This window comes from Medicago sativa, chromosome 2, assembly GCF_051527215.1.
Source record: "Medicago sativa cultivar Bolivia chromosome 2, Bolivia_mono, whole genome shotgun sequence".
Taxonomy (NCBI): Eukaryota; Viridiplantae; Streptophyta; class Magnoliopsida; order Fabales; family Fabaceae; genus Medicago; species Medicago sativa.
Window position 1 is genome coordinate 5271973 of NC_140750.1, and position 12679 is coordinate 5284651.

At 32.3% G+C, this 12679-nt stretch overlaps 2 protein-coding genes across 3 annotated transcripts; both read left to right on the forward strand.

Annotated features, from left to right (window-relative positions):
• Positions 1 to 372: 372 nt before the first annotated feature.
• LOC146943868 (disease resistance protein (TIR class)) lies at positions 373 to 5224 on the forward strand. The gene is made up of 9 exons (XM_085742163.1): positions 373 to 621; positions 743 to 919; positions 1128 to 1255; positions 1514 to 1566; positions 1652 to 1701; positions 1813 to 1965; positions 2569 to 2804; positions 2955 to 4570; positions 4699 to 5224. The coding sequence occupies exons 1-9, from the start codon at positions 563 to 565 to the stop codon at positions 4900 to 4902; spliced, it is 2676 nt and encodes an 891-aa protein (XP_085598289.1). The 5' UTR covers positions 373 to 562; the 3' UTR covers positions 4903 to 5224.
• Positions 5225 to 6715: 1491 nt separating this feature from the next.
• On the forward strand, positions 6716 to 10692 carry LOC146943869 (uncharacterized protein At4g04980-like). 2 transcript variants are annotated; one of them, XM_085742165.1, is made up of 9 exons: positions 6716 to 6898; positions 7381 to 7602; positions 7695 to 7790; positions 8049 to 8181; positions 8269 to 9166; positions 9503 to 9668; positions 9761 to 9925; positions 10037 to 10189; positions 10283 to 10627. In XM_085742165.1, exons 1-9 carry the CDS (start codon positions 6836 to 6838, stop codon positions 10460 to 10462), a joined length of 2076 nt encoding a protein of 691 aa, XP_085598291.1. In that variant the 5' UTR covers positions 6716 to 6835; the 3' UTR covers positions 10463 to 10627. The 2 variants fall into 2 exon arrangements, with proteins under 2 accessions (XP_085598291.1, XP_085598290.1); XM_085742164.1 differs by having other exon boundaries at positions 6735 to 6902; positions 7384 to 7602; positions 10283 to 10692.
• Positions 10693 to 12679: the final 1987 nt, after the last annotated feature.

Genomic DNA, 12679 nt, shown 5'->3' on the forward strand with positions numbered 1-12679 from the left:
CCCAAATTCTAGTAATTTCCTAGACCATATTAAACAAATATTCAAATTCCGACTTAAATGAGTTTTTTTGTTACCATAATATTGATATGAAATTTTCACCGTCACTTAACAGTGATTAATCTCCGTAAGAGAATATGTACAACACACAAGGTGTATTCTCCTCTTCCAACTAGATTTTCTCTATACGTTTAAGTTAGAAATTGAACGAGTATCACATGCCTAAGGAGATCAAATCTCATACCACTTAAATAATTCGTTGTTAGTCTATACTTCTATTAAAAGAAACCTTAGGAAAAAAAAAAAAAACAAATATTGACATGATGAAAAAAACGGTTACTAGTAATAAAATAGTGATGCATTGCATGTGGCAATAGCGTTGAAACAATAAAAGAATTGCCCAGTTCACACTCCATGTGCGATTCTTCATATTCCTGCTGTCTTTGTTTCTTTCTTTCACTCTCTCACTTGATCAATCATCATCCACTATCGCTACACATCACTCAAACAAAACGTTGTTAAACAAACATTGTCACCAACGTTGTTCTTCATCAATCTTCTACCCATGGATTCCAAGACCATTCTTGATTATGCTCTGTTTCAACTCACACCAACTAGAACAAGGTATCTTTCTCACAACCCATTTTGTTATATTCTCTTATTTCATTGTTTTCTTCTTAAAAATCAGTGCTTTTTCACAATTTACTTATTGGGTTGTTTTGTTTTTGATTCATAAATTTTGCAGATTTGAGCTTTTGGTGTTTAATGGAGCTGTTCGTGAGAAAATAGCTTCTGGGTTATTTGAACCTTTCATTTCTCATCTCAAATTTGTTAAAGATGAGATCTCTAAAGGTGGATACTCTATTAGGCTATTGCCTCCATCCAACACTGCTTTCTGGTTCTCCAAATCCACCTTTGAGAGGTTATTTTCAATAAGTTTAACTTTTTTGATTTAATCTTTTGGTTTCTTAATGATTCTTCATATGTTTTTTGATTTCAATCAAATTTGAAGAACCATTGATTCAATTATATGATTGACTTATTTAAGTTGTTTTATGGATTTACTACTTATGCAAAATATGTGTTTTTGGGATAAACTAATTGTGTAGCTGATTTTGTTTTTTTGATAGATTTGTGCGGTTTGTTAGCACACCTGCAGTTCTTGAGAGGTTTGTTAGCCTTGAAAAAGAAATCCAGCAGATTGAAAGTCAATTTGAAGCGAATGCCTTGTCGATGTCATTTGCAATCCCGGATGAAGGTATGGTTTGGAACTGCAACTTAATTCATATTTTGTTAATGTTTCTGTATCAATTGATTAGGTTTATTTTAGGTGCTAGAATTAAATTCCTTGATTCCATAAAAAAAAAAAGAATTGAATTTCTACAAACAACACTTGTTAATTCTTTTTGCCTATAAATCAATGAATCTATGTTATGTATAGAGTTTAATTCCATCACCTAATCATGAGATGCCTAAGTGAAGCTAGTTTTCTACTAAATTTTCCATTGTGTATCAGGAAACTTGCCACACACAAATGGAAACGCAAGGAGGTTAAGTGATTCTGCAAAGGTAATTTAGTTCTTAAAATATGACAGAATTACCTACTGATCTCTATTGATTATTTTTGTTAATTCATGATTCGTGTTTGTTTCAGTTAAATGATGCACTTGAAGGAGTTGACACTAAAGAAGAGGAAAACTCAAAGTAACTTTCTGATGTCTTAAAAATAGTTTATGTTGATGAAATCTAATCTCCCTTTGTTTGACTAGTTCATTAGGAACTGTTCCTAACACATTCAATTGCTGCAATGTTAAGGATTTCGCTGCAACGCCTTTTGGAGTCTCGAATAGCACTACTTCGAAAAGAGCAGGCAATGGCATATACACGTAGTCTTGTTGCTGGATTTGATATTGACAACATTGATGATCTTGTATATTTTGCAAATGCATTTGGAGCATCGCGTTTAAGGTATGAACTGGAAAGATACAACCTACAAGTTCTTATATGGATACTGTAAATTGGAAAATAGCCTCAGTTCTTACTAAATATGGCAAATTTATTTAATCAGCAAATTGTGTTTTTTATGTTAAAGGTGTCTGATTCTTATATGCTTATATTGTTCTTGCCAGTTTCTAGAGAGCACTTTTTTTCTTCAAAAACCTTTCCCTTTCTTTTCAGACATAAAAGTTATCTTGACAATTGATCCTACTTTGTAGATTGTGAAATTTCACTTATCTAAGGGGATTGGAGGTTCAACCAACTTTTGATGTTAGTTCTCTCATTCCTTGCGAATCTAAGGATAACTGAGAACCTTTTCGTGCGAATTTTTAGCATCGCTTAAAATCTGAATGTCATCCTGCACACAGTGCATTTTAATGAACTATGCAATGCATGTGTGTGCCTATTAGATTAGGGTGAAATTTCTATAAAATATAACTGTTTTCATACAATCAGATACATCATTCAAAACTTGAATTCAATATATGTTGATTGGTGGAACTTGCCTCTACCAGATGAAACCTTCAGTAGAGTTTGAAACTAATTCTAAATCTTGGTATTCAATGTATGTAGGGAAGCTTGCATTAATTTCAAGGATTTATGGAAGAAAAAGCATGCAGATGATCTTTGGGTTCAAGAAGTAGCTGCAATGCAATCAAACTTACCACCAGCACTCTCATTTTCTGGATCATCAGGAATTATACTGGCGAATGACATAGCCGCCCATGACCAGAACAACAAGAATAATAGCTCTACAGACAGTATTCCTTCTGGCGACGAAAATGCATTTGTAGAAAACAAAAAAGACGGTATTCTTCTATTCTTGTTTCCTTTTCTTTTACCTTAATTGTATTATGAAGTCTGAGAAATATAGAAACTTTTGAGCATCCAAGTCAAATCTTTGATTTTTTATAGATTGCACACAATGGTTATTTTATCTCGATGAATGTTATGTGCAGATGTGAACTTATCGCACATGGCGAATGTTCATATGCCAATGCATATGCCATGGCCTTACAACGTACCGCCATATATGTATAATCTTCAAAATCCTAGTCAGCAAATGCCTTCATACCAAGGATATCCTCCTTACCTTCAAAATAATATGCATTGGTCTTCTAACATGGGAGTGAATCAAAAACCACGAGCAACTAAAAAAGAGAAATCTCATCATAGGAAAGGATCAGAAGAATATGAAGAGCAGCAAACAGATTCCAGTGATCCTGATTCAGGGAGTGAATCTGATTCAGATAAACAGAAAGACTCAAACAATTCTTTGAAGGATGATAAGAGGAAAAAAAACAGAAGGAAATCATCTGGAACAGTTGTGATACGTAATATCAACTACATCACTCCAAAAAGGAGAAATGGAAATGAGAGTGGAGTATCTGATGAATCTTCTTTAGAAGACGATGCTATCTTCGATGAAGAAACCATCAAACAGAAGGTTGGTGATGCACTTGAATCATTGCAGAAGGTCCATAAAGGTGAAAAACGTGGCAATCGAAAAAAGTCAGTGACCAAACACAATAAATCAAATGATGCTGCTGAGGAAGATGCATCTGATGGAGGGAACAAAAATGAGAACTGGAATGCATTCCAGAGCCTTTTGAAGATAGATGCGGCGGAGACTGGAATTGATGGATCAGAACAGATGCAATCGATTGATGTTCAGGATGAACATTTTGTGTTGAGAAACTCTGAAGGAACAATGTCATACGCTGCTAGTTCTGCTCCAAACATGGATTTCAATGAAGTTCCAAAGAATCGTGAAATTGCGGATGACTCATTTATTGTGACTCAAAGAGATGAAGGAAATGAAAGAGGATCGAAGCTGGATGAATATGTAGACAACTGTGTCCCAGTTACAAAGATCAGGGAAAGTATTGGTGAAGATATGATGTTAGCAAACACATCAAGAGAACCCAAAATTGAACTTGATGATCCGTTAAATACTTATGCTGCTGATTCATCACAACCCAAGGGAAGAGGATCAGAAGATTGGTTTATTGTTGATAACAATTTGGAAAGTATGAGAAGCCATGATTCCCCAAATGTGCCTATAGTATTTGATGGTGATAGAACTTTATCATCAGTGAGTGAAAAAAGAAGTGATAGACCTATCATTGATGATTCCTTCATGATTCAAGGTCAGTTTGTAGACAATAATCTTTCTGATTCCCAATGGAAGACAGATATAAGTATGGTTGAAGATCTAACATCTTCCAACAAGGTAGAAACCGACACAAAAGAAAAGAATGCATTATCAAAGATAGAGGAGCCAAATGACCTCTGTATGGTTTTGCAACGTGATTCAGGATTGGATTCTGTTGAAGCCTCAAGGACCATGGACTATGAAATTGACTTTTCTTACACAGAACCTGATAGAAGAGCTTCTATTGATGATTCACATGTTAATGTCAATAACAACAATCTTTCTGATAGTCCAAAGAAAACCAGCGCGATCAAAAGCAAAGTCTCACGTTTGTCAAAGAGCACGCCTGAACTGATTTCTAGAAACAGAAAGCCATCTCTCCCAAGAAAGCCTATGGTTCAAAAGAGCCAAAGGGAAAAGGTATTGTGAATTTTTTATTATGGTTTGAACACTTATAAGTTTTTTTTTTTGGTCATAACATTCATTAATCTAGCTTCTGTTTAATGATTATTTATGTTTAATGATTATTTATGTGTGCTGTTTAACAGGAAGATGAAATTAGGAAGCAATTGGAAGAAAAGGCGATGGAACGACAGAGGAGAATCACTGAAAGAACTGCATCTTCCGGTGTTGGTCGAACCGTGCCTGGTAAAGATCAAATAGCAAAGATTTCTTCAAAAACTGACAAGAATAAGACTCAAACTATTAAAGAGACAAACAGAAACAGTTCTGTTAAGGTCAGAGGAATTTAGAAAAACTTGTCGGTATTAGTGTCATTCAGTTCAATGTGGATGCAATGCAGCTTTTATAAGGTATAGGCCATGGTGAATCTACAAGGTAAAGTGTATTTAAAAGATTGATGATGTGATTAAATTAAATTGAAATGAATAATTTTGTTTTGTATAAATAAACTTTTAGGTTATTGAAAGTTTTTTCAGACCTATATAGTTACTCAAAATAGATATTTCTTTTGAATTTTGATTCATTGCTGTATATCACAGTATTCTTTATTCTCTGTAATGTATAATGTATGAAACCTTTGTTGCTTTGTTTTTATGAAAACAGCTATGAAAATTTGTGTTTTTTTGTTCTGATTCAAGTTTCAGTTGTACTAAAAATAGAAAAAAAGAAAGAGAAAAGTTGAGCAGGCATGATGGTGTTTACGAAAATAGATTGTCTACCTTTTGATGCCAAAGGTAGGTAGCTTTACACAAAGGTGGTATTTAACAAACATTATGAATATTTTATGAAAATAATTAAATAAGTAGTAGTTGATAATAACATCATTTTGAAGTCATGTTTTGTAGTATGTAGTATCAAAATGTGTTCTATATGTTTAGTTTTCGTAGAAGTACACAAGCATTCACTTGGCTCTGAGGCAACCTTGTGACCTTGTAAATAATGTTATAAGTTTTTTTTTTTTTTTTTAAATTTACATAGACATAAAAATTATTCTGCCACTTCTTCATCCTGAAGTCAGCACCACATGTACTCGCCATGTTAATACAATGAACAAGTCAGCTCCACGTATATTGTGCCCGTCACACCTCCATTACCACGTCATCATTTTTATAAAATATTGTATGGTAAGTCTATACGGTGAACCAAAATTGCATAATTTTAAAATGAGGACTAAAGTTCCAAAAAAAGATATAGATAAATTAAAATCGTGAAAGGTAATAATGGTGAGCCTAAAAGTGTATTTAACACAATAACCAAAATGTTAAGTAGTTTGTTAGATGTTAGAAACTTATTTTGAGGGGTGTTAGATACTTAGATGTTAGAACTGAATAATAGAGAAGTTGATTATATATAGAAAAAATCAATAGACATAACAACAATTCCTTGTAGAGGCATGTCAAGAAATTAGAAGCAGTTCAATATTCTCTTAAATATTTTCATCTTTGAGCATGCCCATAAATTCCTGCAGCATGTTACAGGAAATTAGTTTAAAAAACGACCATACCTTGTATCGGTAATATGTTTTAGCACCCAAAACAATTTGTTAATTTTCTGACTTACTTTAATTTTGTTTTTATAATTAATGGCACCTCTTTTTTTTGGGTACAAAATGGCACCTCTTTATATGGAGAATAAGTAACCCACAAAAATACTCATTTATAAAGAATACACAACTTCTCCTTTCTAGCAATTCTCGATAACTAGCTTCTCCATTGTGGTGTTCTTGAATTAACATTGCATTCAAAGCATAAACATCAAACCCATCATGCCTAATCCACAACAGATGAGTGGAAAGGTATCTTTACAATCCTTATTGATTATTTCTTTCACTTTCATCCTAAGTTATTTTTTTAGCATATAAAATTAAAATTCCTTTTTTGATGATTAAAAAAATGTGGTGCCCACCATTAGGTCCTTTAAAATGTAACACTTAATTGCATGCATGTCTCATATTTCTATTTTCAACCCAATTTGAATATTCGTTTCTGAACCTTCATTTTCTTCACAAAATAATAATAATTGATTTTGAATGTTTCTCTTGTAAATTATTTTATAGACATTTTTAAATATCCATTGTGGGTTTTGACTATAAGCTAATAAACATTAATTCATCAATCTTATACGCGTTTTGTGATGTTCATGGTTGGCACATCATGATATGATATTGTTTCTTTTATTCAAGAGTTTGAAGGCAATATAAACAATTAAGAGCTTAACTACGGCATGTCCACTGTGAGATTCTGTGGTTTGAAGTCATCAATCTTTCGTCGAAAATCAAGTGATTTTTGAGGTAATATTCTTTTGTCATTATAACTTTCATTTTCATTTCATTTCTGAAATTTTCTTTACAAAGATAATTAGAAACATTTAATCAGTGCAAATATTTTGACATATGTTTATGTTAAAAAAATATGACATATATAACTATATTTGTTAGAATTTCCTTTTTATAGATAAATGTTAGTTGTTAGTATATTGCTAGTGGAGAAAATATTAGCAACCAGAATTAGTTGGAGATCCTTCAAAAAGAATTAGTTGGAGATAGTTAATTATGAAGTAGTTACAAGTTAAGTGGTTAGTATGAATTGCAAGTGTATTTAGTTAAGATTTGTTAATTTAGTTTGTTTTTTAACACATAATTGTTTTTTCTCCAATCGAAAATAATTGATCTAATTGATTGGTTCACACACATTAAAAAAAATGTATAAATGAAAGAGATAGAATAATCATTTTCTTGTATTGATGAGAATATTAATTACACAAATATGCAGTCAATGAGAAGTTCTTACTCTTCTAACAAAAAAATGAGAATTTCTACTCCACCAAAGAAGCCTTCAAAGGTTTACAATGATGTAAAGGGAGAGTCAATGGAGTGGTCATTTATAGGTATGGATCAATTGATGTTAATGATGAAAGTCCATAAGAAAATCTTTGTCTTCAGAGACATCATGGACCTTGCTCCTTTGAACACTTCTGCTTCCTTACGTGAGGTAATTTTTACTTTTCTTCATGGTGAAGTAACACAAAATGTTCTTGCCTCGTTTATAACATTGTCTTTCATGATATATATGTCATATTGTAGATGGTTATCACTACCTTGGAAGATCTACAAAGGCTTTACCCAAGGATCATCTCAATCAAGAAATTGACAAATATTAAGGACAAGCCTATAGATCAGGTTTCAATCTTTTGTTACACCTAATTAAAATTAGGAATGTTATTTGGACAATAAAACTATTGGATTTTTGTTATTATTTATTTTATCTATTTCTCTCAATTACATCAACAGTTGCCGGTTATAAGCGGTGTATTTTTATACGGGGTCAGAATATGATATTGAATTTTTTTTGTGTTCAAATAACATTACTCGAATTAAACCATCCTAATGATGATTATTGGTATCCCAAAATGCTAAATGTAGACAGTATTTCATTAGGGTTTGGCATTCTTCTGTGAGGCTTTAAAGAGTCTTGGAGAGTCATGGTTGAAGAAAAATGATTTTATGTACAACAAAAATTGTGAGTTACAAATACCATCATGCAAGGATAACACCAATATGCAACAATTAGGTATGTTATTAATACTAATCTCTCATTTCCTTGTCAAAGAATTAATCAGATTAATTTGAGTCTAGTAACATTTGAATTGTTTTGCAGGTGAAACTATGTTGGCTACACTTGATTGTTTAATTAAGATTGCAAGTGAAAAATTTGATATCATGGAAGAAGATACGCCAACGAAAGTTTGCAACTCCTACAATTCAGATATCACATCTTCTCCTCTAACACCAAAATCTGTCCTTCTAAGTCCAATATCATCATCTACTTCAACACTTTGGTCTCTAAGAATTCAAGCTCTTGGAAAGCTAAAACCGATTGATTTAAAGCGCTTATCTTATCATATGTCGCCACAATTGATTGAAACACAAGATAATAAGATAGAAAAAGAACAAACTATAGATAAGGAAAAGGATCACAAAGTTGTAAATCATGAAAAGGAAACAACAGAGGATCTTGATTTTGACTTAAACACAGTTGAGAAATTGGATAAAACAATGCCGCTGCCGCTGCCACCACCTCCTCCTCCACTTCCACCATCAACACATCAATTGCCACAAAGTGAAGTGGCAGTTAAGATACCACCACCACCTTTGCCGCCGCCACTGTCTCTAGCCTTAGGCTCAGTAGCACTACCTCCACCATCACCACCTCCACCGTCTCTAGGCTTAGGATCAATTCCAATACCTCCACCATCCTTGTCCATGAAACCTGGATCATCTCCGGCTCCAGCTCCTCCACCGCCAATGCTCCGTGGAAACGGAGGATCTGCGCCACCACCACCTCCACTTGGAGCAGGGAGATCTTTAAGGCCTAGAGCAACTACAAAACTGAAAAGATCAACACAATTAGGAAATCTGTATAGAACTCTCAAGGGAAAAGTAGAAGGGTCTAGCCTCAAAGGAAAATCGTCTGGTGGGAGAAACACTGCAATTGGAGCAAGAAACACTGGTGGAAAACAAGGAATGGCTGATGCTCTAGCAGAGATGACAAAAAGGTATGCTCATATACTTTTCATTTGTATTTTAAAGGCTTATTTGAACTTATCTACCGGTACAAACAATGATGACCCTGGGCGCGGGTGGTAGGGGCGACTCATAACACTAATATTTTTACGAGAACCAATTTTTGTAAGCAACTTATAGCTCATATGAAAATAATTTGACTTTATTTTATCTTTTGTTACAAAAATAACTTATACGTAAACACTTGTATGATAAACGCTTAATTTTAAGATGTTGGTCCAAACAGGGCCCATGTCTAAGTTGAATCAAATGTATCAGTACCCCTCTCTATTTCTTATTTTTGATTTCCTTGGTTTGTGTTTTACTAGATCATCTTACTTTCAACAAATAGAAGAAGATGTTCAAAAGTACACAAAACACATCATGGAATTGAGATCTTCTATTACCAATTTCAAGACAAAGGAAATGACAGAATTGATCAAGTTCCACAAAGATGTTGAATCTCTTCTTGAGAAACTAACTGATGAATCACAGGTGAGCTTAATTGCACTACTATCTAATGCATTTATCATATCAATCAATGATTCTTTCAATAATCATTAATTATTATACAATTCTGTTCATAGGTGTTATCAAGGTTTGAAGGTTTCCCATCAAAGAAGCTAGAAGCTATAAGAATGGCAGCAGCACTCTTCAACAAATTGGATTCAATACTTAATGAGCTTCAAAATGTGAATATAGTTACACCAGTGACTCAAGTCCTTGACAAGATCGAACGTTATTTCAATAAGGTGATACACAATCCCTTCATATTAATATATGCTATAATGCATAAGCTATTTTCTTTGCCTGCATAAATTTATTTAATCGTTGTTACTAACTCAACAAGATCAAACAAACAGATCAAAACAGAATTAGATGCTTTGGAGCGAACGAAAGATGAAGAATTGAAAAAATTCAAGGGCCATAACATCGAATTCGACTTCTACATCCTTGTAAAAATTAAAGAAGCAATGGTGGATGTTTCCTCAAATTGCATGGAGTTAGCACTTAAGGTTAGAAAAATGTCATACAAAAAAAAATACATTTGGTTAATATTCATTAGGATAATTTAATTTAGATTACATTTGCATTTAAATATAATGCAGGAAAGACGCATTAATAATAGTAGTGATGGAAAAAGAAAAGAATGTGGTGGTAAGTTGCTTTGGAGGGCTTTCCAATTTGCATTTAGGGTTTATACATTTGCTGGTGGACATGATGATCGTGCTGACAAACTCACAAGAGAATTGGCTAAGGAAATTGAAAGTGACCCTAATCAACCATAGCTATGCATTGATCTTCTTCTACAATGATTCTTGTTGATATCAATATAATAATCATGTAATATATATGTGCATGTGTGGATTTAAATATTGACATGTGCTGAGATACCTAAAGTCGGATTTTTGTTTTTTGTTTTTATATGAAAAAAATGTCAAACCATTTTTGTACCCTTTTTGTTTAAAGCCAAAATGAATATATTGAAAATTGGAGACTAAGTTTAAGAAGAACAAAATGTGCTAAAGTTTGTTAGAAACCATGTGCTCAACCAACCAATAAATTCTTGATGTGATGAAGGATTATAATAAGGGGACGGCTATGGTGAAGTTACTTTTATGACTTTTTAGAAAAAGTCACTTATGTGGGCTAATAAGAGAGTGTCACGTGGATATCTTTTTAAATCGGTTAATTAGAAAAACGATTTTAAAAAGTTTTTGTCTTTTTTGGAAAAAAGATATTTTTATTTTCTTTTTTATTTTTATTTTCATTTTTATCCCTTAGGATTGTATTACTGGCTCTGATACCAGGTTGTGGTCAGCGTCTGCGACATCGGAATTTTCCAAATTTTTATCTTCTTTTAAAAGCAATTCGATCTGTGTTAGTGCTTGAAAAGGTTCTAAGAGAATTTTCGCTCTTGTTTTTTTGAATCTCTGTAAGATTATTTTCTTGAATTTCTTCTAATAAATCTTCAATTAGATCTATATGGGTTCTTGTTATAGTTTGGGCATTATAACAAATTTGTTTGAATACTATTAAATCATAATACCATTCAATATCACTGACTATGATTTTTAGTCTTTCTTTTAAAACTTCTAATTCTGTTTTAATTGTTAACCCAAGCATTTTATGTTGGGAGCAGAATTATTTGAGGGGTTTTCGGAATTTTCTTGAACTTTCTTTAAAAGTTGTTCAAGGTAAATTAGGTTTTGAGAAAGCCATAACAGAGTTGTGGCTCTTTCTTTTTGTGTGGTAGAAATATTTTATGTTTCTTCCAATTCTTCTAACATTTCTTCCACATATGAAATATGTAGAATTATTAGGTCACGGATTCCCCAAAGCGTATTTTTCATTTCTATTCTTAGAAATTTTTTTTCTATTTTATCAGCTAAATTCTTTAGCTTTATTTTGAATAAACTTAATTCGTTTTTTATTGTTATTCCTGGCATTATAATTTCTTATTAATGTTTGAAACTTCTGATTTTAATTCTAAAATAGCTTTTTTAAGCTCTTCTTTCTCTTCATTCCCAAATGAAGATCTGGGGGCCAAAAACTTTGTCACGGAATTTTGTCTTGGCTTTAGACTATTACTCCGCAATAAAGGAGTTCTGTCAATGGACATAATTGACTTTGATTTTTCTAATGGTTTTAGAATTGGTGATTCTAATTTTAAGAATGATGCAAATAGTTCATCTATCTGTATCTTTTCTTTTCCACTAAACTCTATACTATGATGAGAGTTACTTAATGCATAATTCATCCTATAACATATAGTGAAAGGATGGTTTCCTGATCTCATAAGATCTTGATCTTTGAGTCTATAATGAATTACTATAGATCTATTTAGATCTATATCATTTATGCTCAAACCTATTTGTAGATTTATGTCGAATTTTAGTTTCCCATATTTTAAATTTCCTTCACCTCTTGTTATTAGTGATTTATTTTTATTCATTCTAGCATATTCTATTAGAAGTTCTAGTTCTGAATCCATTCCTGTCATAAAAGTACTTTTTATGATTATTTGGATAGTTGATATATGAATATATCCTCTCTTTTTCCTTTTTTCTATCGATAGATGTTTTAATCTTTTATCTATTTGTTCTTTATCTATCATGGTTATAACAACAGATCCATCTGTTGATTTCATTAGTATGGGTACTTCTCCTACCATCATTCCATACTTTAGAATGTTTTCTCTGGATAGTTTTTCTTTTATTAAAGAAAAAATATTCTTTTGCTTTTCTCTGAAGTTTTCTTCAGGTTTTAAGGTAAAATCTACATTTTCTATATGATCTATCAATACATTAGCTATGAATCCAGATGCTTCTTTTATCGTGCTAAATTCCATTTTATTTTGATAATTTTACTATTATGGTAACATTATTTGTGTTAACAATAATTAAATTGATTATATAATACTGAATAGTATTTTTATTAGAAATCATACTTAAATTCATACCTGATGTTTTGGCTATGACTTGAAAGCTTTTGATCCTTTGATT